Genomic DNA, 27491 nt, shown 5'->3' on the forward strand with positions numbered 1-27491 from the left:
GAAACCATTGGCATCGTATCCGACACCATTAAAATCAATGGTGATGAAAACGGAAACCTTTGGTTTCCGTTTGTGTCAGTCAGGGTCCCGTTCCGACGGAAAGCTCAGACGGAACGGGACCATAGCGCAGATGTGAACGAAGCCTGATACTGCATTTAATTAATACAAAAGGGGATTTTCTTATAAACTGTACATATGTATTGTGTTCTATTTTAAAATATAAGACTCACTTTACTAACAAAAATTGTAGCTTATAAATTACACAATCATTTAAAGAGGATCTGTCACCCCTCCTGACACGTCTATTTTAGTAAATACTTGTATTCCCTATGAAATTAAAATTTTGGAACATATTTCCTTAGAACTCTTGTGTTGTGCTGTTCCTCTGTTATTCCTCCTGAAAATGTATGAATAAATTTACAACTGGGCGTTACCATTCCCCTTGCCAAAGGAGCGTGTCCCTACACAGTTTCGCTCTGTCAGCACTGATTGGACTTTGTCAGTCTGTGTAGGGGCAAACCCCCAACTGGCAACACCCAGTAGTCAATTTATTTATACATTTCTAGGAGGAGTAACAGGGGAACAGGACAACGCAGAGTTCTAAGAAAAAAGGCTGCAAAATTCACAAATTATTTACTAAAAAAGACATGTCAGGAGAGGGGAACGACAAGTCCTACTAAACATAAAGCTAAAATAGAGAAACTGGTCAGGGGATTATATATCGATTTAAGTTATACAAACTAGTAAAAAGAAAAAAAAAACAACTATAACAACAAAATTGCTAGATTAGGGTCATGGATGGACTGAGCAGTACAGCAGTGCCGGAGGGCCATGCTCCTGACTCAGTTAAACAGATTGTGATCTGCAGATAGATTTTGACAATCGGTCAACTGAGTGATTCACATTAAAGTGTAGCTCCATTTATGAAGCATGTTGGGAGTATGGTCCATAGATAACGGAGACTCATGTAGCGGGCAGAAGAAGCAGTGACGCTAATGGCGAGAGGCAGATTTTAATGTCAGGATAATAATAGCATAGACCAGAAGGTGCACAACATATACAAGAGTTATACCTGGTAGTATACCCGATTGGCTATGGTATATTTAATAATTTCAGTAAATGAAAAAAATAATGCTGAAATAAAAATTGACAATTGAAGTTCAACGCTTATGTAGAATGTCATATAATTATACATAATATGAGGTAACACATTACAAAATGGCATCCTGGCAAAGGTGGTAACATAAAAGTCATAACTGTAATGTCCGAGCACGTAAACACATACAACAGATAAAGAGCTCTCGGTGTCTCCTGGTGTCTTCATCCATGACAGAACCGTGTTGTTATATTTCCACAAAAGCATCGCCCCTCACACCTGGGCCAGGATTAAAACAAGCAGATGTTTTTGTGGTGACAAGAATAGCAGCTCCTTCCTCTACAGCCGGCAAAGGAAACAAATAATCAGACAGAGCATGGTCATACGTATTGTCACCCACTGGATTGTCTTCGTTCACTGGTTTCTTTATTTCACATGAGCCTTGTTCTAGATCTGCCCCTTTAAAACGGCTTTTATTTGTAATCTCGTCACAGTTCTTGCCGAAAGAGCCTGAAAGTAAAATTGTACATAATAAGTATGACAGAAAAAACATCTTCCCAAAGCAAACCAAGCCTGACGAAAAAGAAATGGTGACCGAAGTTTGTTAATTATGTGTTATTCACTTATAGCGAAATTGACATTTGTTTTATTGCGGCGGCCATTTTTGCTAAAATGACAACAGGAAGTGCATCGTAGTTGTGACTATTTAATTAGCTTCTTAGAAACTGATGGTAAAATTGTCATGTTGTTTTTGATTGAATATGATGACAGAATGAAAGTTTACCATCAATTTCTGAAATGCTAACTTAAAGGGGTTGTCCAGTTGTTGTTTTTTTTGTAGAATAGAAAATTATACATTAGCCCTGAGTAACGTATCCACACGCTAGCTGAGTATGACTAAACATGGCGTCAGTCATGTGACCCCCCACGTACATTATGTGACCCCTAGCATTTAGTTAGCAACAGGGTTACCTGACATACATGTGTTGGGGCCACATAGAGGACACAGGGAGAAGAATATAACAGCTGCTCCTGACAGACATGACGAGGAGAAGCTGCTGTATGTAGAAATACTTTATCATTTCTGCTCCTCAATAATCTATTATTCACCTGTTTTATATCTGGACAGTGTTACCTGAATGCTAGGGGTCACATGATGTGGGTCACATGACTGCCGCCATCTCGAGTCCATTCAGTTATCCTATGGATACATTTCTATGGACTAATCTGTGAGCTATACCGTTTTTGATGTTGTTGTTTTTTTAGACAAACGCAACTACACTGATATACGAAAGGTATGTGATCCGATTTTTAAATAGGTATATATTATTAATCTGTATGATTTCCTATTCTATAAATAAATGAATAAAACAAATTAAAAGTGGACAACCCCTTCAACCCTTTTCGCTGCCACGACAATTTTCACACGTCTTGTGGCTAAAAGTCTGACCCAAGCAGAGCCTGAGACACATACAGCACCTCATAAAAATAAAAGTTCAAGATGTGCAGAGTTCATACATGGCACGGAAGAAGAGGAAAGAGTTGTTCCAGCGCTGTATAAAGTAGTTAAAATGGAAGCAGGTTTCCAAGTTTAATAATATTCAATTAAAATAGTCCAGAAGAATAGTCTTTTGAGGACATTACCGCCCGCTTACCCTCACATCAGGACTATTCTTCTGGACTATTTTAATTGAATATTATTAAACTTGGAAACCTGCTTCCATTTTAACTACTTTATACAGCGCTGGAACAACTCTTTCCTCTTCTTCCGTACTTCAACGTGTGCCGACACGAGATTCCGGGCGCTGCTGAGACACACTCCCGTAGTGTCAGGTGAGCTGGAGGATTCCTCCCCCCTCTTCTTCTATTTTTCATACATGGCACTTATGTCTTTGTCTTCACGTGATCACCAGCGTAGAATAGACCAAAAATCCCTGCAATTCATATGCCAGTAAATCCGAGTCGACAAATGGTCTGATTAGGCTCAGCGAGTGATAAGACGTGCCGCTGCTCATCTTCTCACTCCTGTAGTAGAAATAGAAGAGCCCCTAAATGTGACAATCAGAGGATATAGACTTTGATTGGTAAGAGGGATGATAATATGAAGAAATGTTCCTGTATCACTCCCCTGTGGTCACCGGAGGCTGTGCAGGGGGAGAGATGACAGTAAGGGCTTGTCCACACACAGCGGAATTGCTGCAGAAAATTTCTGCAGCAATTCCATTGAAAAACGCAGACATTTTGCTGCGGCAAAATGCACCATTTCCCGCATTTTTTACTGCAGAAAATGTTGCGTAAATTGCTGAGTTTTTCCCGCTGTTAGGAGACGATGACATCTCTGAAAAAAGCAGCAATTGTGTCCACATTCCGCAGCAAGAATTGACGTGCTGCAGACCAAAAATACGCACTGCAGGTCAATTTCTGCTCTGAATTTTTACGCAGCGCGTGGATGAGATTTGTTAGTTCTCACACACTTTGCTGCTACTGTATTCTGCTGCGTTTTTGCCATCCAAAATTCCGGACGGAAAAAACGCGGCAATTCCACAGCGTGTGGACGAGCCCTAACAAGTTGTGATCATGCTTTCGAGATGCTTAATGGCATCTGGATCCCAGAGATTTTTGGTCTATAGGGGGTGTTGTGTGTCTCCGGCTCTGCGTGGGTCGGCTTTTTAGCCACAAACATGACTTTTAATGCATTTTTTACAGAATATTACGCTTTAATGCAAAATTGCATGAAGGCGCCCATGAGTGCAAAGTGCTGGGTGGCATTGTTAGGGTATGTGCACACACACTAATTACGTCCGTAATTGACGGACGTATTTCGGCCGCAAGTCCCGGACCGAACACAGTGCAGGGAGCCGGGCTCCTAGCATCATACTTATGTACGAAGCTAGGAGTCCCTGCCTCGCTGCAGGACCACTGTCACGTACTGAAAACATGATTACAGTACAGGACATTTGTCCTGCAGAGAGGCAGGGACTCCTAGCATCGTACATAAGTATGATGCTAGGAGCCCGGCTCCCTGCACTGTGTTCGGTCCGGGACTTGCGCCCGAAATACGTCCGTCAATTACAGACATAATTAGTGTGTGTGCACATACCCTTACTATGCGTAAGGTGTCTACTTTCAGAAAACGAAATATGTGTATGGGGGTATAATATGATTTATTTTATCATTCAAGTTTTATATGTGTATGTCAAAAGTGTGAAAAAGTGTTGAAACAGCGAAAGAGTTAAATAAATGTTCTCTGAGAAGGGATAGATTTAGCACGATATTGTATTAAACTGTATATATATATAACATGTACTTGGTGAACTGTGAATAGGAATCTGATGGATTATTTGTCAAAGTTTCCTCACTGCAGAAGAGAAGTAATGTTTATGCAAATAATGACAGATTTATCATCTGAGAATTCCCAGGGCTTTCGATCTGAGTTACCTCAAAATACCAAAACCTGTGTTGCGTGCTTTCAGAAGAGTTTGCCTAATTCAGCGAATCCTTTTCTCTCATAAGAGCAATGAAGCTTTACTGACCCTGCCGATACTCGTAGTTATGTGCAAATTGAATGCACAACTGACTCGCACTTTACTCCCTGTATAAAGAAGTATCTACTGAGAGCGTAATAACTGAGATATAGATTGCCTCTTGATCATTCGTAGTGACATAGCACCATAATCATTCAGTCCGCCAGACCTCCTAATGCTGAGGTAACTTCTCCTGCTATCAAAGCTGCTATCAGGGATAATTGTGACTCGTTGCAGTGTTACATGTGCCTTTGCACATGGGACACTAGTAAAGGGAGACTTTGGGCATGTTCAGACATGGCAGAATTTTTCCGCTGCAAATGTTGGTGCAGATTCGGGGCAATTACGCAACGAATCTGCACCAACATTTGCATATTTGACAGGTAAATCAGACATTGCAGATATCACAGCGGACTCGCCACAGATTTCAGTTTTTGCATTGCATTGCTAGGGTTCCCTGTTTATCTGCTCCCCGACTGGCGAGTCTCTTCATTCAACACATCTTTCCTAGGAGACGCCAGCGCTCACTTCCGCTCCATTCTGCTGTGTCCCACTTTTGCCCGGCTTTAAAGGGCCAGCGTGCGCACAAGAGGAAATCATCATCATCAACTGCCAATGATTTCCTGGTCTATAAGAAGGCCCCAGCCCTTCTGATCCTTGCCTGAGCAATGTTAGTTATCCCAAGTCTGTCTTGCAAATGGTCCCTTAGTGTTTCCCGTTCCAGTTGTTACCCGTGCTCTGTTACCTGTTCCTGTATCCCGTGCTGTTCTTGTTCCTGTGCCTACTAGTGTCAGAGTCGTGTCACATACTGTGTCATCTGCCACGTCCAGAGGAATTCGCCACGTCTGGCGCAGCCAGCGGCACCTGTGTCATCCGCCGCGTTAGGCGTTACTTGCTGCACCCATCTCCATCAGTGCAAGAGCTGCGGCCACTGTCTGGACTATCCAGGTACCCTTGTGCGGGACAATGTATTGCTGGGGTTCCCTGTTGTTTGGCTAGCTGTCTCCTTGTTACTGTGGTACAGCCTAGTGGGTCCACAAACCCGCAACGTGACAGCTATTAAGCATTATTTATTGAGGTCTGCTTGTCGGGACCCCCATGAATCCCAAGAATGGCCTGCTTTTAGTCCTTTTCGCTGGGATCAATGATTTATGATTACATAACATAGCTCATAATACATTATGTTGAGAAAACCACAATTATAAAGTTGTCCCCATCCCCCATGTAACAGTCATGAGTGGTTGTCATTTCTTCTCCACTCAACAATGAAGGTGAATGGAGGTTTCTTACCCTGGGCAGTTACAATTTGATACTGTACTGAAATGCATCATGTTTTTCAAAGTTGCTCTCGTTTATGGACACATATATAGTGCATTCATTCCCAGCATAAGCTATTTCTTCATCACTATGTTTTACACTCAACAAGAAACATACATTCATGTGTAATTAGTGGTGTGAATGATGCACTTAAAAAACTTTACCTGCATGCAGCTTCCGCTTTCTGTGCAGCATTATTACTGCAAGTAATGTAGATGATAGTAACACAACAAACAATACCAACACCAGCCAAATAATGTAGTTTGTTTCATTTACAACCACAGGGCTAACGGAGCCTGAAAAAAACAAAAACATCATAATATCCGAATTAATCATAGTTACGTCATATTTGTTTATATGTACAGTATGTGACATGTTTTCATTTTGTAATATATTACATGATTTATCCACTGTGGCAGTCCTCAAAGACACATGCGTAATAAAGGTAGTCAATCAGGACTTTTCTCTTCCCCACACCACTAATACCACTAGATAGATGTAGGGGAGACAAGTTTAAGTAGACCTATGTTGTTCTTCTGGCTAAAAAAAACACCCTGGAAATTAAGTTTCAATCAACAGGCGCCAAATTTGAAGAGTCCGTCTTCCCGCTGGTAGAAAGCCGATTAACGACACATACAGACATGGAATACGGCAGCCACAGTCCCATAGGGACTGCGAACGGGTCCCGTCCCATCCACTTCTGTGTACGCCGTCTGTGTGGGAACTGCGCATGCGCCGCTCCCACACAGTCCAATTTGAAATTGGCGCCGTCCGGCGCCATTTTCCTGTGGACCGGAAGTCGCGGCCGGACAGTAAGATTACTACTTCCGGTCGCGGCTTCCGGACTTGTGCACTTGGACCAGCGGCAGCAGACGGAGCGGACGGGCCGGAGGGAGCCGCGGCGGCAGGAGCAGGTAAGGGATTTCTATGTATGTTCGTGTTTGTGTACGTTTACTACTGTATGTAAACCTACTACACTGTGTGTTAGCTCAAAAAATGGCGACACACAGTGTAGGAGGTTAGACCGTTCAAACCCCTCGTTTATCCCGGCACTAGCCAGGATAAAGGAGGGGGGGGATGCTGAGAGCTCACTAGAGCGAGGGCTTTTTACCCAATTTTGCAATGCTGCAATTTTGGGAATAGCTCCATCTAGTGACCAGCAATGGGAAATATTATAAATTAGAATCTAATTTATAATATTTCCTGACTCGTGAAAAAAATAAAAAAAATTTGAACAATGTTTAATCACCTACACACTAAATGTTTAATTAAAAAAAAAACAACATGTTTTTCTGGCAACACATTCCCTTTAAATGTTTTTCTGATTATACCTATTGATTTACCTTTTATACTTTTATTACAGTATTATGTAGGTTAGTAATTCCTGAAACAGCATCTTGCAGTTTAGGTAGCTGCATTGCCTTTTATATAGCTCATTAGACAGAATAAAAGTTGAATATTGGGGAAATTAAAGCTTCAAGGAATAGACTCCATCAATTGCTTAAAGCCTACATTTAATTTAAACTTTATCCCCATAAATCAATAGTGTATGCGAAGACAATAAACTTTGCAATATATCTTGTTAAAGAAAAATGCATTTTGCTTTAATTATCAGACGCCTCTTTGCCCCTACACCTTTCTATTGCACTGTCTGTAACTGTTCAAAAACTCTGCACTGAAAAGCAATGTCAACTATTTGTCCTCATAGTTTTCAGTGACTTAGAATGATCATAATACACAGAGCAGAGCTCCAAAGAGTGTGAGAGAGTAGTAAGGGCAACACACTCAGTTCTCCTGAGCTTATTATCCAACTTCTAGTAATCTAGTACAGTACAATGAATTAGAATATCATCAAAAAGTTAATTTATTTCAGAAATTCATTTCAAAAAGTGAAACTCATATATTATAGATTTATTACACACAGAGTGATCTATTTCCAGCATTTTTTTAATTTAATCTTGATGATTATGGGTAACAGTTAATGAAAACCCAATTTTTAGTCTCTCAGAAAATTAGAATATTATATAAGCCCAATTTCAAAAATGATTTTTAAAACCCAGATGTAGGCCTACTGAAAAGTATGTACAGTATATGCCCTCAATACTTGGTATGGGCTCCTTTTTTCATGAATTACTGCATCAATGCGGCGTGGCATGGGGGCGATCAGCCTGTGGCACTGCTGAGGTGTTATGGAAGCCCAGGTTGCTTTGATAGCGGCCTTCAGCTCATCTGCATTGTCGGGTCTGGTGTCTCTTCTCTTCCTCTTGACAATACCCCATAGATTCTCTATGGGGTTTGGGTCAGGCGAGTTTGCTGGCCAATCAAGCACAGTGATACTGAGGTTATGAAACCAGGTATCATCACTGACTGTGGAAACTTCACACTGGATTGCAAGCAACTTGCATGGAGTGCCTCTCCACTCTTCCTCCAGACTCTGGGACCTTGACTTCCAAATGAAATGCAAAATTTACTTTCATCTGAAAACAGGACTTTGGACCACTGAGCAACAGACCAGTCCTTTTTCTCCTTAGCCCAGGTAAGACACTTCAGACGTGGTCTCTGGGTCATGAGTGGCTTGAAAGAATGCGACAGTTGTAGCCCATGTCCAGGATACGTCTGTGTGTGGTGGCTCTTGAACCCTGACTCCAGCCGCAGTCCACTCCTTCTGAGTCTCCCCCAGATTCTTGAATGGCCTTTTCTTGACAATCCTTTCAAGTCTGCGGTTATCCCTGTTGCTTGTGCACCTTTTTCTACCGCACTTTTTCCTTCCTCTCAACTTTCCATTAATATGCTTGGATACAGCACTCTGTGAACAGCCAGCTTCTTTAGCAATGTCCTCTTGTGTCTTACCCTCCTTGTGGAGGGTGTCAATGACGGTCTTCTGGACAACTATCAAGTCAGCGGTCTTCCCCATGATTGTGTAGCCTACTGAACCAGACTGTTGGACCATTTAAAGGCTTAGGAATGTGTTTTATGTTGATTAGCTGATTAAAATGTCACACCATGAGTATACAATCTTGAACTTTTACCCAATATTCAAAATTTCTGAAAGATTACATTTTGGGTTTTCACAAACTGTTAGCCATAATCATCAACATTAAAAGAAAAAAAAAAATACTGAAAATAGATCACTCTGTGTGTAATGAATCTATATAATATATCAGTTTCACTTTTTGAATTGAATTACTAAAATAAATCAACTTTTTGATGATATTCTAATTAATTGAGAAGGACCTGTAAGTGCTTGATTGAGAGCAGTGCTACTCAGTCTGTTCAGTGTCCTTAACACTCTGCTGCCAGTTGTTATGTCTCATGAAGGGGCAGATGATTGATCACAGAATTGAGGCTGCGAGAACATGGGGAGCTAATCCTGGACACTGATCAGAATCCTCTGCTAGTTCATTACAGGCAACCACAGAATTGTGGGCTAGGAGACAGTGCAGTGCTCCTGGGTGTGGGAGAACATGATCACAGGTAGTGCCGTCCCTTCTGGAATTGAGATTTTATAAAACTGACAATTAGGCTGCTATCTCACGAATGTATTTGTAAATGTCCGTAATACGGATCTGTAATACAGACCTATCACGGATGATTTTGCATAAATTTCTCATTAGTATTTCATCAGTCTTGTTTCAGTATTACAGATCCGTAATGCTGTTGGGCATTAATGTTTACCATTAAAGTCTGAGGTGATTGATGCCAATGTTAGGTATCTGTCACAGCGTATGTTTAACATATACGTCGGTAGCTTTTTCCAAACATATACGTTAAATGTAGGTAACAAACGTGATGTGAAAATAACCTTACATTGTGGTCAAAAATACTAATATTAAACATATGATGGCTTATTCTAAAAATTGACCTAGAATGATAGCTACAATTTGAAGAACATTACCCACTAAAATCACTGTTAAATATATGTCTTTGTGCTTCTCTTTCTTGTCAAGGTATTAAGAAATGTCCAGGTTTTTTTTTTTTAAATGGAAATAGGTTGCCTTATCGTGGCAGGTGGGCTCACACAATTTGATCACAATGTGCACTAAGAACCTCACATTTATAAATATAAGCAAAAATATTGCAGAAATGCCATCTAAAATCTTTCCTATATTCAATATTTGCTTATATCTCAGCGTCGGCAGAGTTCTGCTGCATATCTTGTGTTTGTTTGCTTTTGCATTGCAGTCACAGCATACGTGTACCTGCACATTTAGTTCACTTTGTTAGAAGGTGTTGACTAACATTATTGTTAACTATATTTCTATAAGGGTGACATGTAATATGGCTACCATTACAACTCCCATACAGGCTGTCATACTATTTCCCAGACTCCTTAAAGACTATGTAATCCTTTGAATTGCATTTTTTTATAAAAATGCTAGTCAGTGTGATTAGTGCAAATTTATAAATAGTTTTGATTAAAAACTTGTTTTACTTTTTTAGATACAGCTTTTATTTTTATAGAAACAAACAATGGCATTCAAAGGTTTACATGGTCTTTAATGGTATCTCTATGAAGTAAGTCAGTGGTATGGAAAGAAGGAGATATTATGACATCAGTCTGTATCTTTATAATGAAATTCTACACTATATAGCATATAGACCTTTTATTATAATCCCATGTGCCTTTTTTCTAAATTGGACTATGTATGAACATCAGACTGAAATCCCTAGTCAAAGACATTTTGGAAATATCCCAAAATGTTTTCATCTTCCTATTTACCTTTTATTTTATATGTGATTGTGATCCCAGCACTCATGGGCGGGACCTCTCTATGCGTCACTGGGAAATCTGTGGTCCCTATGAATAACAAAGTAAAATTAGAAAACTCTAATATACAATGGAATCAATATATAGCATAGCCAGTGCTGGATTAAGTAGATCATAGGCCCTGGGCTGTTACCCAAACTTGGACCCTCCTTCTCCACCGCCGCCCTGCTGCACCGTATATCTATTGTTAACACTACCTATTTGTGCGAGCATTAACAAATGGGTGTTACGATTCCCTTGTCACAGGGCTATGTCCCTACACACTGACAGTCTCCAACCATCGCTGACAGTATCACACTATGCAGGGACACATCTACCTTACAAGGAGAATGGTAACATGCATTTGTCTATCAGTCCTGGACGGCACAAAGTCTTTATGTGAAATACAAGGATTTCCTATAATAAACATGTCAGGAGAGGTGACAGATTCTCCATAAATCTAGTGACTCACAGGTAATGACTTCTCAGATTCTAGTAGTTTTTTTCCTCTTTTCTTCTCCATCCGGTCCAGATTTCATGATGACTTCTCCCGGCCATGACCCATTTCTGCAGTTTGCCACTCAGATGTCTTCGGCTCCTCACTTTTCCAAAGTTTCCACACCTCTAAACGAAGATAAAATTATCATGGTGTTGCACACTGTGCCCCTGAATAAAATAGTACCAAACTCTATAAAGTAAAGCACCACATACACACAGACCCTGTCGGTAGCGTCACACACAGACCCCCGGTAGATAGCGCCACATACCCCCCTATAGATAGCGTCACACACATCCCCTGTAGATAGCGCCAGTCATCCCCTTGCATATAGTGTCACACACCCCCTCTTGTTAATAGTGCCACACAGCGCCCCCCTTGTATATAGTGCCACACAGCGCCCCTTTGTATATAGTGCCACACAGCGCTCCCCCTTGTATATAGTGCAACACAGCTTCTCCCCCTTTTTTTTTGTAGTGTCACATAGCGCTCCCTCTCTTGTATATAGTGTCACACAGCGCTTCCCCTCTTGTATATAGTGTCACAAAGCGCTTCCCACCCTTGTATATACTGCCACACATCGCTCCCCCCGTGAATATAGTGCTACACAGCACTCCCCCCCCCCCAAAAAAAAATATAATAAAAAAAAAAATATCGTACTTACCTCTGGGAGGGACGCATGCGCAGACCAGTATGATGCAGTGATGTTATCAAGGCGGCCTGCGCAGGGATTCTTCCCAGCACCTTATAGGCTGCAGGCCTAACGTGGCCTGCAGCCTATAGTATTTATTTGTATCTGAGTCCTGAGGACGCAGATACAAGTGAATGTGGCTGTCATTAGCACTGGGGCCCCCTCTGGTGCTAGCGACGCCACCGGACATGAGTGGGCCCGTGTGGTTATGTGCGGTTCGGGTGAACCGCCATAATGATTATCCCACACTGTAAATAGCACCTGTGTATGTATAGTGCAGAGATTACATTACATTAGTGAACATATTAAAATAGTTAGATAAAATAGGCCCATAACTTAAAGGCTATGTACACATTTAAAAACTTTATAATAAGATTAGAATTTAGCGCAGGACCCGTGTTACTGATCCCGTCAGTCCGGCTGACCTGACGGATACAGGATACAAAGCAGCTGTATCTCAAAAAGTAAAAATCATTTTTAATAAAATGTAATTACAAAGTTGCACCAAAGACACATTTTTATTTAAAAAAAAGGTTTTCAAAAGTGTACATAGCCCCCCCCCATAGAGCTCTCCGCAGTCAGTCAGACAATCTAACCTCCCCATGCAATATAATAACTACTGAGGGCTCTACGGAGGGGGAATTTATACTGTAAGGGTTCTAACATCGGACTGCAGACAGAGGGCTCTAGGGATAATCCCCCCATCCCCCATAGAGTCCTCAGTAGTTATTATACTGCAAAGTGGGGGGGGGGGGTGAGCGTCTAACTGACTACAGAGGGCTCTATGGGGGGAAATTATTATCCCCCCATAGAGCCAGCTGCAGTCAGTTAGATGGTGAGAACCCCCCCCTTACTGCATAATCCCCCACCTAGAGTTGGCCATTGACTTTAATGTTAGTTGGGGCAGGAGGCAGTGGCGTAGCTATAGGGGTCGCAGCGGTCGCAGTTGCGACCGGGCACACAAGCCTGGGGGGCCCGCAGGGCCCCCGTTGCCACGCAGCCCGCTAATACAAAGTTTGTATGTGCCGTGATGCTGGCACTTCCTGGTTACGGGCATGGTTTGTTTAGACGTCACAGTCACATGGTCCACTCAGTGTATCATGTGACCGTGATGTCACGAGAGGGGGCGTTCCAGTCACTGTGGAAGAGCCGATGCGGAAGAGCATGGAAGACTGCAGGTGAGCTGTAATGTATGCATGTTGTATTGTATTGTACTGTACTGTCTGTTGTATTGTACTGTCTGTGTTTGCGGTAGAGAGACGAGAGGGGGGGCTTTAAATTACAGGCCCCCCTCTCCTCTCTCCACCGCAAACACAAACTGCACGACATTACAAACTGTGGGTCGCACTCCTCCTGGGGGTCGAGTGAAGACCTCCGGGGGGTCGTGAACCACTCACCGAGGTCCTGCTTCCAACTGTATTTGCGTCCTCAGTACGCAGATCCAGTTGAATTTAATCCTGGAGCAAGGAGCTGACAGCTCCTTCCTCCAGCATTCACTGCCGTGAGCTATTAGCGGCTCGGCGCAGACAGGCGCGATTTAGTGACGTCATCGCGCCTGTCTGCGCCGAGTCACTCATAACACAGAGCAAAGGAGGTGAAGGATCTCCTCCTCCACCCGTCGTGGGAACGGGGATAGGTAAGTAACTTTATTATTTTTCTATTATGCACATATGGAGGAATTATACTGTATAAGGAGGGGGCTGATATGGTGGCAGCTATGAGGGACATTATACCGTATGGGGGCATTATACTGTCAGGGGGGCTGATATGGTGGCAGCTATGGGGGCATTACGCTGTAGGGAGACAGCTATGGGGGCTTTATACTGTGTGGGGCAGCTAAAGGGGGCATTATACTGTATGGGGTCATTATGCTGTGTGGGACAGCTAAGGAGGGCATTATACTGTGTGGGGGCAGCTATTAGGGGCATTATACTGTATGAGGCTGCTATGGGGGAATTATACTGTATGAGGACATTTATGGGGGGCATTATGCAGTATGGGGCAGCTATGGAGGCATTATACTGTATGGGGCCGCTATGGGGGCATTATACTTTATGAAGGGCATTATACTGTGTGGGGGCAGCTATGAGCGGCATTATACGGTATGGGGCTGCTATGGAGGCATTATACTGTATGGGGCTGCTATGGGGCATTATAATGTATGGGGGAATTTATGAGGGGCATTATACTGTATGGAGTTTTCTATGGGGGGCATTATACTGTATTGGGGCATTATACTGTGTGGGGGTGTAGCTATGGAAGCATTATACTGTGTGGGGGCAGCTACAGAGAGCATTATACTGTATAGGGGCAGTTATGGGGAGCATTATACTGTATGGGGGCAGTTACAGGGAGCATTATACTGTATGAGGGCAGCTACAGGGAACATTATACTGTATGGGGCAGCTACGGGGGGCATTATACTGTGTGGGGGCGGCTATGGGGGGGAGTATTCTGGGGGAGCTGTTGGGCAAGGCGGCTGGCCATAGGCGCGGCAGGGGTCTTATGGTGTTGGGGAGGGGTAGGGGGGCCTAAGCTGAATTCTTGCACCAGGGCCCATGAGCCTTTAGCTACGCCCCTGGCAGGAGGATAAACCGGCAGCCAGTACCACTAACCTCACCGCCGGTGACTGCTCTGCTCTTCTCTTTCAGCTTTGTGACGGGATCGCTCTCCTGTTCCTCTCTGGCGGCACCCGCAGTGTCAGAGAGGCGTGTCCTAAACACTAGCAGACGTGCTTAACGTCTGCTAGCTAGCACTATCCCGGCCAAGCCCGCCTTGAATTCAATGCTCCTTCTCCCCATCTGCGCAGCGGCAGTTAGCAGCACTTGCACGCTGCATAGTTTTATAAGACTATGTGTGGTTCGCCCCCTGGGAGGCTCGGGCCCCGCCCATATGATAATCCGCCACTGAGCATAGCAAATTTAAAGAATTTATAACAGAATATACAGTTTTGCAGCTCTTTCTGTAATTCTTATAGACCTCAAAGTGCGCATCTCTATTGAACATTGAAAATGCATGTCTTGTCACGATTTTCATAAAGCCACAGCAAAACTGCGCCATTTTGCAGCGGCTTTTACAAAACTTGGATTTGCTGTGGTTTTGCAAAAATTTCAGAAAGAAAACGTATTTTGACTGCTATATGTGAGGGGATATATAAGGGGTTTTATCTACTTGCTCTTAGTTTGTCCACTGAGACCACATGAAAAGGTGAGTTTTTTAAATTTGTTCACATGGTTGTGGTGCTGTGAGGTGGTCTCTGTTGCTGTGGCGCTGTGCCAGAGGAGGGATGTGGCACAGAGCCAGGGTGACAGCATAAGGGATAAGGGTTGCTGTTAGACTTCTGGATTGCTCCCCCTTGCGAGTGCTGTGTTACAGGTGTAGGGGGGCTTAGAGATATATCCTTTTTTTCTTATGTTTACTTTTGTTTTTTGATTTTTATAGTCTGCCTTTTAGAAATAATGTTATAAATTTTTTTACAGTATATTTTCCGTTTTGTAACAGGGGAAATCAACCCTGTTACAGCGACAAATGTCTTTATGGACCCAGCAGTAACATCCTTTTACCATCATCTTGGCGATCACATGATCAGTCATATGATCACCAATGCCGCTGACGTATTCTATACACACTGCTCAAGACAAAAATAGTTATCACAGTATTCAGTTATTCCTTTTATCGTGTCATTGTGTTCATAGGTTCAATAGCTTATTTCCACTGAAGACTGATATCAGCTTGTAGAAGCCATTGGTTGCAACTATTACTGATAAATTCACCAGGTCATATGTATTATTAACCAAATATTCAACTCAGCTCTCTACTCACTGAAATATCTCAACAAGGAGATGAACAACCGGAGCAGGTAAAAAAGAGGTGAAATCCTCAACACCACAAAAAACAGAGACAAAATGATAGTTTTTTACCTCTCAGACGGTTGTAGATGTAAAGTCTGAAGTGTCCATCAAGGGTTTGACCTTCCCCTCAGCTAGCATGCAGAAAGAACGATCCACATTTCCACTGGTGTGTATATCTCGCTGGTACTTGTGGTTCCACACAGAAATTAAACTGCAGAAATGCAACTGCTTGCTGTGTATATCCTCGTACTTGATGTTCTAAATCTCCAACAAGGGAGAAAAAGGAGATATAGTGCACTACCTTTTGGAAACTACAAATTCCACGAGTTTATTCCATACTTACAATAATAGATATAGATAAAAGAGGAAGCCAGAAGGGCGAAACCCAGGGTCGGGTTGCATTATTTGGCGTATTACAAGAGCTTATCTTATGCTTTTATCTATATCTATTTTTGTAAGTATGGAATAAACTCGTGGAATTTGTAGTTCCCAAAAGGTAGTGCACTATCTCCTTTTTCTCCCTTGTTGGAGATTTAGAACATCAAGTACAAGGATATACACAGCAAGCAGTTGCATTTCTGCAGTTTCATTTCTGTGTGGAACCACAAGTACCAGCGAGATATACACACCAGTGGAAATTTGGATCGTTCTTTCTGCATGCTAGCTGAGGGGAAGGTCAAACCCTTGATGGACACTTCAGACTTTACATCTACAACCGTCTGAGCGGTAAAAAACGATCATTTTGTCATATGTATTATTATTGGCCTATATCCCCAAGCAATACACTATTGTGTCATCTAAATGCAGCTTGCGTCGGGTTGTGTATAAGTTGTTGATGAATACGTTGCAGCTACTAAGCTGCAACAGGCTTCACTGTCCTACGACCGATGTTGTTACCTGTTGTACCTCACCGCTATTATTCTGAGTGTAAAAGTGGCAGTATTTTCTTTTTCTTAAATATGTTGCACTGCTTGTAGCTCCTTTCCCAACACTTCGCCAAAAGGGTTCAGGACTTTTAAATATGGTATTCAGCCTAAACGGTATATTTTCAGTACAATTGTGCCAGAAAATTGGTTCAATTGCATTGATAAATATACCTGATTGGGTTTTGAAAAACTTCTTCTGAACTACTCAGGTCCTGTTGTCTAATATTAATATGTAATATTAGAAGAAATATGGCAAATACGGCTACTTCAATAGTATACAGCAGTTTTCATATAAGTGCGGTATTCAATGTTAACTGAAAGTAAGAGTTAATGTGCTTACAGCCCAAAGGACTTCCCCGAACATGGAGAATTTCCTGACATCACTTCTGTGACATTCAGCAACCACAGATAATGAGCATATAAAACATGTCTTTATTAAATCACAGAACAAATTACATAAAAATGCAGAAAGATTGTCATCAATTGTGGTGGGCTGCTGGTAATAACACCTATATCTAAACATAGTATATTGTGAATAGTCTGCATAGGGGGGCACTGAAGAGAGATATAGAGATAAGTTCTACCTAGGAGGGAAATAAAGAAATGTATAGGCACAGGGGCAAAAAATCAGAAGGCAGGGTCACACGCAGAAATACAACGATAATAACATATTCTGACATACCAGGAGCCCACTTACACCCAACGCGTTTCGCCGCAAGTCTTCATCAGGGGTTTATGAGTTATCCGCTCTGTTTCGGTCGGTCTGTTGTTCGCGCTGAGACTCTCAGAATCCTACAGCCTCATATGTGTGGATCGGAAGTCAGTTTCTCTATGCATTCCTATGAGACGCTCAATGTGGCTCAATATTTAAAAAATGCATAGAGACTTCCGGTCCGCACAGGATTCTGAAAGTCTAAGCGCAGACAACAGGAAGGCTGAAATGGAGAGGATAACGCAAATGAAGCACTTGGTAAGAAAACGAAGGGCCCTTTTACACCGACCAATTATCCGGCAAACGAGCGTTTACAAAATGGTCGTTCCCAATAATTGCCCTGTGTAAACAGGACAACGATCAGCCGATGAACAAGCAAACGAGCTGTCTCGTTGATGGGCGCTTGTTTACACGGCCCTTGCGGGGCCGTGTAATAGCACTTTTACTGCACTATTGTTTACCACATCTACATTACTATCGGAGGAAATTAAAACGATTATGCTGTGAGTGCGTCTTAAATGTAGTATTGTAGGATTTGTATTCTAAAAAAGATTTCTTCCCTATGTCTATCTGATAATTTGGGATTTATTATAAACAGACACATTTCTGTTTCTAATAAAAAATGTTCCTTGCTTTTACAATTCCTTATATTATTAATTCACCAGTGTGATGTAATTTACATTAATACAGACAAGCGAAAAGATCTTCTATTTTGAGCTCAAGCACATGCAATGCCACGTGCATAGTCTAGACCTTGTAAGGCAACACACAGAGTCCCTACGAGTCGGTATTACAGACCAGTAGGCACTCTGCGACCGCGGTATGTTTCTACTATGACTCACCATATTCTCCATTAGGATGTATGTCCAGTTTTGCCGCGTTTTTTTGCAGATCGCAGTGATAATGCATGCATTTTTCATGGGAATACACGCTGTAATATGGCATTTGATGAAACATGCTATAAGTTTGTTCTTGCAGATTCTGTCTTTCTTACAAAAACAAAGATCTGTGTAAATCAGAGTCAAACTGACTTATTGTATGGCCCATAGAATACTCTGGGTACTATATTACAGATCTGTCACACACGGATCCATAACAAGACTGTCTGAGGGCATCATAAAGAAGTGACAGGCATACTGATTTGAGAGTGCTATCACTTATTTAGTAATGTTAGGCAGTTCGATTTTATACTTACGGCACATGGCCAGCAATGCAGCCAATGAGTCCAAGTATATTCGTATATTCATGCTCCCCCACCATCCCCCACCCTTCATCTGCTGATTGACACTTTTGTTCCAATTAGGGTATGTTCACACGCAGTGTTTTCAGGCATTTTTAGGGGCATAAACGAATAGAAAAAAGCCTGAAAAAAAAGCTGAACGCCTCCAAACATCTGCCCATTGATTTCAGAGGGAAAAACTGTGTTTCGTTTAGACGAGGCGTTTCTTTTACGCGGCCGTTTTAAAAAATGGCATGTAAAAAATGCCCCGTAAAAAGAAGTGAATGTCACTTGTTGAGCCATTTTTGGTGCCATTTTTCATTGTGTCAATAGAAAAACAGCTCCAAAAACTGCTCCCAAAAATGTTTGATGCTTTAAAAACGGCTAAAAATCAGAGACTGTGTACCCTTGAAAACGGCTCTGTATTTTACAGCTGTTTTTACATTAGCGTGTGAACATAGCCTAACTGTGCACAGGGAGAAAAGTGTCAATATGCGTCTGTAGGGCGGGTGGAGCATGAATAAATAAATAAATATAGAAGGACTCATTGGCTACATCGCTGGCCGCAAGTTGTAAGTGTAAAATCGAAATAGTCAGAAAATACCTAACGTTACTAAATAAATGATAGCACACTGAAATCACCGTGCCTGTGACTTCTTTATGATTCCCTCAGATAGAGCAGCATAAAGAAGAAGCAGATCTGCTTTAAAGAGCATTTCCACCTAAAAACATCACCAGTAAGTCCCATTCATCTGCTTCATAGTCATATCTGGTTCTAGGAAGAGTCACAACCACTTTAGCAGCCATAAGGCTGGGTTCACACGTGGCGGAATTTCACTTAAATTCCGCTGCGGACACTCCGCAGCGTTAATCCGCAGCGGAGCCGTTTGTCCATTGACTTACACTTTAATTTAGAAGTGTTCGTTTAGACGAGGCGTAAAATTCCGCTGCGGAGCATAGGCTGCGGAGCGGAATTTGGTGTCCGCAGCATGCTCTGTCTGTTGCGGAGCAGTGGCGGACTCATGGCGGAATTTCTCCATTGACTTCAATGGAGAGTCAAAATTCTGCAATGAAGTCCGCAGATCTTATGTGTGCTGCGGAGCGTATTGGTTTTACTACCATGACATTTCTTCATTCTGGCTGGACCTATGTATTTCTAGGTCTACAGCCAGACTGAGGAAGTCAATGGGGCTCCCGTAATGACGGGAGCGTTGCTAGGAGACGTCAGTAAATAGTCACTGTCCAGGGTGCTGAAAGAGTTAAGCGATCGGCAGTAACTGTTTCTGCACCCGGGACAGTGACTACCGATCTCAATATACATGTATCTGTAAAAAAATAGATAAGTTCATACTTACCGAGAACTCCCTGCGTCTGTCTCCAGTCCGGCCTCCCAGGATGACGTTTCAGTCTAAGTGACGGCTGCAGCCAATCACAGGCCAAGCACAGGCTGCAGCGGTCACATGGACTGGCGCGTCATCCAGGGAGGTCGGGCTGGATGCCGAAAGAGGGACGCGTCACCAAGACAACGGCCGGTAAGTATGAAAATCGTTTACTTTCACAAGGGAAAGTGCTGTCCCTTCTCTCTATCCTGCACTGATAGGGAGAAGGGAAGCACTTTTCCCGCAGTCCGCAGCAGCTAGTCCGCATCAATGTACTGCACATTTCGTGCAGATCCGCAGCAGAATCTGCAACGCAGATTCTGTGCGGCATTGATGCGGACAGTTGCGGAGGAAATCCGCCACGTGTGGTCATGCCCTAACAGCTCTCAGTGGTTGTCAATTAGTGTTGTGGATGGAGCCCTGAATGTCAGGTTTGCCTCTTTATGTCGTAATATAAGAGTGTGGAATGTATAACTGGAGTGTGAAGGGCTGGATGACAAGCCCTTTAAGAGCTGTATGTTGTTTTTTTTTGTATTTTAGGATAAAATGCTCTTTAAAATACACAGTTATTATTACTAATTCACATGTACAGATTATACTACTATTACATTAATATGCAACTATTTGGTAATCTAGAATAGAGCAAAAAAATTTAAATAAAGCAAACATTTTACCTGTTGTTCCTTGTAATACTTTGGAGTAGACCAAGTGTTCATTTGTACAGGAAATAGTGTTCATTAAAGCCTCATACACACAGAGCTGTAGGCCCTCTGCATGCTGATGTATGGTTCTTCTCTACGCCACCATATTACAAAGTTATTCAACCCCAAAAGCTTTAAAGGGGTTTTCCACTTTCTGAAAACTGATGACCTATCCACAGGATAGGTCATCAGTATATGACCGGTGCGGGTCCAAAACCCGGCCGCGGCACCGATCCGCCACTCCGGCTCCCTCTGTGCATAGAATTTTTGGAACGGTATGCAGACGGCTCCGACCACTGCAAAGCGGCTGTTCGGCAAACTGCAGCTCTGCACCGATTCACATATCGTCTGGTGCCCGGAGGCAGGCAGAGTGGCGGATCGGTGCGGGTTCTGGGTGTCGGACACGCACCGATCATATACTGATGACCTATCCAGTGGATAGGTCATCAGTTGTCAGAGCTGGGAAAACCCCTTTAACTCCATAATACAGCTGTCAATGGAACATGGCATGATTTATTTTCTGTCAGATTCAGTATGAATCCATGGGCATGAGGCCTTATACATGACGTGATTGACAATAAGCGATCACTGGGTAAGAATATTGTTTCTTATTTCAATAAAACCTACACCTAATGAGAAGAGAGGTCAATGTCCATATATGAATGGGAGAGGAATAAATGATTCACTTGGTCAAGAATAAATTATTGTTCATCGGTAATCTTTTGCTCATTTATGAGGGAACTTTCATTACAAATACTTATTAACATTCAGACCTAAAGGATAACTGCTCTGTGTAAACTGATCCTACATTTCTTAGAAATGTAAGAAACTCAATGGATGTTGGCGGGTTACCATACTGCCATAATATCTACACCATCTGAATTTCCTTGTTCTTGGATTCTACCATAACACCATTCATATAATTGTATATAACATGGGCCAGCAGCCATCTGGATGGAAGTGACGAACAGAACATAAAGAACAGGTCGCATGCTACATCTTACAGGCAGCTCAATGACGAAGCAAAAATAAAAATACTCATAGAGGGCGATACAAAAACGAAAAAGTAGGTATTTACCCTCTAGATAATAATGGAAATTCATTTGCTAAAATCTGGATAATAAATTCAATTAGTATAAGTAAAAATCATAACGAGACAGAAACAGATCAAGTCCAGGATGGCAGTACGCCAAAATGGGATGATCGTAACTCCGAAGAAGCAAGTTCCAAGAGACAGAATATAAAGCAAATTCCAAGAAACAAAAGATCATGGCGACGGCTTCCTCTAGCAATCCGTATTTATTTTGCCCATCTATGTTTCGACCCTTCCAATAGATGGGTCTTTTAGCTTGAAAAAGACCCATCTATTGTAAGGGTTGAGATGTTGTTGCTGTTCTGTATACTTTGCTGGGCACAATAAACACGGATTGCTAGCAGATGTTGTCGCCATGATCTTTGTTTCTTGGAATAAGTTCAAGCAGTTTGATCTAGTAAGTATGGAATCCTTGAGACATTTATAAAGAAATGTTTAAAAATGCAACTTACGTGAACAGGGATTGAACTTGAGACAAACAGATGGAAGATTCTGACAGCGAAGAATACAGAGTTGACAAGATTGCAATAACCCATCAAAGTACTGACTTGTTGGACAACGTGCACCCATTTGTAATCTCGATCAACACCAAAAACCAAAATGTGCAGATGTCCTGTGAGGAGAATATCAAATACTTGACATGCAAATGACATAGGCAGTTAAGACTGCCTTCTGATCTCTGTAAAGTTGTGACATGTTTCACTGCAGGTGCCTGAGATCTACAGATACATTTGACTAAGTTCTGCTGATGCATCCTAGAAAATACACATGGGACCAATGACATCATCGCTAACACCTTGCCTCCGTGACATTTGCCTTAACTTTTTTTTCTGAGAAAAAATGTTGTCAAGCAGGATAACAATACTCAAAAATCTCATTATTGGGAAAAAAAATTTATGGCCCCTAATAAGGGCGCATTCCAGCATTCATATTACAGCCACAACATCTAGACCCCCTGATCTAGTTTGGTGCTCTTGCGCACTTTACGGTGTATCTTATTATGGTTCACTGTTTGAATTCTTGTATACAAAGTTTTTAACTTGTTTGTCTTCTCCTTTTTGGTGTCAATAAAAATGTTGTTACTGTTTTGATACAATTTTGGGGGTGCATGTACATTTTTTTGCCCTACTTTCTTTGGTAGTTTTAGATTGAAAAAAAAGAATGCAAAAATACACAGACCACAGTGAGGTCGCCCCCATAGTGCCTTCATGTCTGAGTCTCCGATGGCTGGAGTCCATGTTGACGTTCATGAAGACAATAAAAAGTGCAACGTGCAAAAATGTACTATGAATGCCAATTACAAAAACAACCCTTGCATTCAAAGTACATTTTTGCACGTTGCACTTTTTATTGTCTTCATCACCTGCTGGGATTAAACTATACCTGGACACACCTGCGGCCAGCAGCTCCCCGTATCGTTCTACTTTACAACTTCTAGGATATCATGCTCCTAGCACATCAATGTCAGGTGAGCATAACCTTACACCTCTACACATTTTTTTTTGTTGTGGGATGATGCCCTGCGTTGCACCACTGTGTGTTTTTTTTGGGCTATAATTGAATCTTGACATTTCATTCATAGGGATTTAATGTTTTGCGGCCATTTGATGATGCGCCCATGTTGTTATTACAAAGGCTACGTCACTGCGACCTAGTTGTCATATCAGGGTGCAGACGACTTCGGGGTACCAGAAAGAAATGAAGAGGTTAAAGGGAAGGTGTCATGAATTATTATTTTTTTTTATCATATTGCTTTTAGTATGATATGAACATACATTTTCTTTATTTGTGCTCTTGTGTTCTACTTATTTTATTTTTTTCTTACTTTTACTTCTCTATGGGGGCTGCCATTTTTTTTTTCATCTCTGTATTTGTCGATTAATGACACATACAGAGATGGAATACGGCACATACATCCCCATAGAGAATGTGAACGGGAGCCGTTCCATTCTCTGCAGCGTACACCGTCTGTGTGGGAACGGCGCATGCGCCGCTCCCACACAGACCAAAACTAAGCTTGTTAGCAGAGCGAAATCCGGCGCCATTTTCATGTGGACCGGAAGCCGCTGCCGGACAGTAAGATGACGAATTCCGGCCGTGGCTTCTGGTCATATGTCCAAGGAAGCGAAGACGCAAGGAATAGGAGCAGAGGCGGCAGCAGCGGCAGGAGCAGGTAATTTATGTTCGTGTATGTGATGTGTGTATTATGTTCTTGTATGTTCGTGTTATACTGTCTGCTTAGCACTGTATCTAATCCTCCTACACTGTGCAGTCGCTCAGAAAATGGCGGCACACAGTGTAGGAGGTTTGAAGATTCAAACCCCTCCTTCTCCTGGCACTAGCCAGAATAAGGGAGGGGGGATTGTGTGAGGACACTAGAGCGAGTGTGTCTACCCCAAATTTGCAGCATAAAGCAATGAGGTTGCTTTACCACATTGACCATGCTGCAATTTTGGGAACTGCTCGCTCTAGTGACCAGCACATGGAAATGTTATAAATTAGAATCTAATTTATAATATTTTCTGACTTGTGAAAAAATTAAAAATATTAAAACAATGTGTAATCACTTAAATAATAATTGTTTAACTAAAAAAAAAAAAAAACATTTCTAGCGATACATTCCCTTTAAGTATATATACTGATTATAACAAATGTATGAAATAACAATAAATAAAACATACTAAGGGGCTTATAACTATTATTGCCCAGGGACCCACATGATTCTCAGCCCACTCCGGTATTAAATATTGCTCTTTTGTAACATTGGAATAATTTCAAAAGTATTCCAAACTAGCAAACTTTCAGCAATATTACTTTGTTCAAGTTATTTGAATGCTTAAGATGAAACTTTCTAGAGGGTGCAAGCATAGCTGAAATATGACATCTCATAATACAAGATGTATGTAAGGGAGCTGCTATAATATCCAGATGGGTGATGGCTCCAGTAATTTAATCAAAATTCAATAAACTCTTTCCATTTTCCTGCAAATAATGAATGACTGTAATACTTTTTTGAAGCCACCAGTGCAAAGATGGCTATTAGCAAGGTAGGAAGGATAGGTAAGTCTGAACAAAGATACACAGTATCAGAATATATTCTCAAAAGACAAAACTATTGCTCTGATTTCTTTCTGCAATGATGTTCACATAAAATGTTTTACCTTCTCTATGACTTTGTTTCCTCTTATAAAAATGTTAAGCGAATATAGAATGTGAGATCAAGATCGCCTAAATAATTTGTATTTTTTAAAGTGAAAACACTTCAGGCCACTACATACTAAATTACTGGCGATGCAGATATAGGGGTTATATGAGATCAATAAACAGGGTATTATTTTTTTTCATAAACAGCGCCGCTCTTGTACACAAGCTGTGTCTGGTATAGCAACTATCCCATTCATGTGATCTCATACAACTCCACATACAATCTAAGACTTCTTCTTTAAGACTTCAGTGTACCTACTTCTGAAGTTCAGGGGTCTAATACTATGGAGAATTATTCAGGCCTGCTGTTGGTTTGATGATGCCCTGTGCGCTACATTCTGTTGGCAACACCCACCTTTTTTTAGATGACGTACACTCATACAGCCCTAAGGCCAGTCTTTTATTTATTTGATATGCTACCCGGACTCCGAATCTACCACTCTACATGGACACCTATAGTGGTGTCCATGTCCCCAGATGCTCCAACCCTTTTTGATTTTAATACTCAGAATCATCTTGAATAAAATCATGCCCCATTCTCTCCAATGCAGTGAGTCTTCTACTTTCTGTGGCCACTGCCATTCAGCGACTACAGTTAAAGAGGTATTCCCATCATATAAAGTAATAGCATATTGCTAGGATATGCCATCACTTTGCATCTTACTGCCAGGGCCCCCCGCTGTTTCTGAGATTGAAGGTGCCACAGCATTACTTTAGACCAGAGGTCTCAAACTCGGCCGGGTAAGTGGGCCACATATAGAAAAAATTTCAAGTGGTCGGGCCACATTACTTTCAAATTTGATACAAAACAAAATTATTGTTAATCAATTAGTTATTTGAACTACTATAACACTATATTACTATAATAATAGTGCCACAGTGCCCTCGGTGGATGCTGCCGCATCGCCCTCTGTGGATGCTGCTGCAGTGCCCTCTGTGGATGCTGCCGCAGTGCCCTCTGTGGATGCTGCCCCAGTGCCCTCTGTGGATGCTGCCGCAGTGCCCTCTGTGGATGCTGCCGCAGTGCCCTCTGTGGATGCTGCCTCAGTGCCCTCTGTGGATGCTGCCGCAGTGCCCTCTCTGGATGCTGCCGCAGTGTCCTCTGTAGATTCTGCCACAGAGTCCTCTGTAGATGCTGCCACAGTGCCCTCTGTAGATAATGCCACAAGGCGCTCTGTAGATAATGCAACACACCCCTAGATAATGCCACAGTGCCCTCTGTAGATGCTGCCACAGCGCCCTCTGTAGATGCTGCCACAGTTCCCTCCATAGATGCTGCCACAGTGCCCTCCATAGATGCTGCCACAGTGCCCTCCGTAGACGCTGCCACAGTGCCCTCCGTAGATGCTGCCACAGTGCCCTCCGTAGATGCTGCCACATTGCCCTCCGTAGATGCTGCCACAGTGCCCTACATAGATGCTGCCACAGTGCCCTCCGTAGATGCTGCCACAGTGCCCTCCGTAGATGCTGCCAGTGCCCTCCGTAGATGCTGCCACAGTGCCCTCCGTAGATGCTACCACAGTGCCCTCCGTAGATGCTTCCACAGTGCCCTCCGCAGATGCTGCCACAGTGCCCTCCGCAGATGCTGCCACAGTGCCCATCGCAGATGCTGCCACAGTGATGTCAGGGGCTTGCCCAGAGCTGGGGTCCTGGAGCAGAGCCACTTCTAGCACTCTCCCTGGGATTCCAGCTCTGCTCCTGACATCACTGTCCATATATGCACAGAGATGTCAGAGGCAACATCAGAGCTGGAGTCCCGGGCAGAGCGCTAGTAGGCTCTTCCTGAGACTCCAGCTGTGCTCCTGACATCACTGGGACTCCTGCTCTGGGGAAGCCCCTGACATCATTGTTGATGTATGGACAGCGATGTCAGAGGCTGCCCCAGAGGACCAGAGCAGAGCCTATACTAGCGCTCTGCCCTGGACTCCGGCTCTGGGGAAGCCCCAGACATCGTGTGTCCAAACATGGACACCGATGTCAGGGAATTCCACAGAGTCCCGGAGCAGAGCCGATACTAGCGCTCTGCCTGGGTCTCCGCTCTGGGAAGACCCTGACACACCGATGTCAGGGAATTCCACAGAGTCCCGGAGCAGAGCCTATACTAGCGCTCTGCCCGGGACTCTGGTTTAGGGTAAACTCCAGACATCGTGTGTCCAAACATGGACAGCGATGTCAGGGAATTCCACAGAGTCCCGGAGCAGAGCCGATACTAGCGCTCTGCCCGGGACTCCGTTCTGGGGAAGACCCTGACACACTGTCCGAAACGTGCATTGGGGTGTGATGTCAGACAGCCGGACACTGTGCTATGGGTAAGACTGTTATTTGGTATTCAGGATATGTCATATTTTGTACCTCTGTGTTCATGTGACTGGCATTGTCCAGCCACTTCACCTACCATACCTTGTGTTTGGTGGCTGGTGGCCTGACATGTGCTACCAATACATGTCATCATATGTTTGTGAGCTTTACCTGGACTATAACATAAGTGACTCCCCTATCAGTATTTCAAGTAAAACTCATATACATTTTGTATAT

General features: G+C 42.7%; 1 protein-coding gene across 1 annotated transcript; it reads right to left on the reverse strand.

Moving 5' to 3' along the window:
• Window positions 1-1023: 1023 nt before the first annotated feature.
• Window positions 1024-22322, reverse strand: TNFRSF17 (TNF receptor superfamily member 17). Its single transcript, XM_075831549.1, has 5 exons — window positions 22205-22322; window positions 18203-18349; window positions 10658-10735; window positions 6102-6233; window positions 1024-1606 (listed from the first exon to the last, which is right to left on the reverse strand). The coding sequence occupies exons 1-5, from the start codon at window positions 22320-22322 to the stop codon at window positions 1344-1346; spliced, it is 738 nt and encodes a 245-aa protein (XP_075687664.1). The 3' UTR covers window positions 1024-1343.
• Between the last annotated feature and the right edge of the window lie 5169 nt (window positions 22323-27491).

This window comes from Rhinoderma darwinii, chromosome 6, assembly GCF_050947455.1.
Source record: "Rhinoderma darwinii isolate aRhiDar2 chromosome 6, aRhiDar2.hap1, whole genome shotgun sequence".
NCBI lineage: Eukaryota > Metazoa > Chordata > Amphibia > Anura > Rhinodermatidae > Rhinoderma > Rhinoderma darwinii.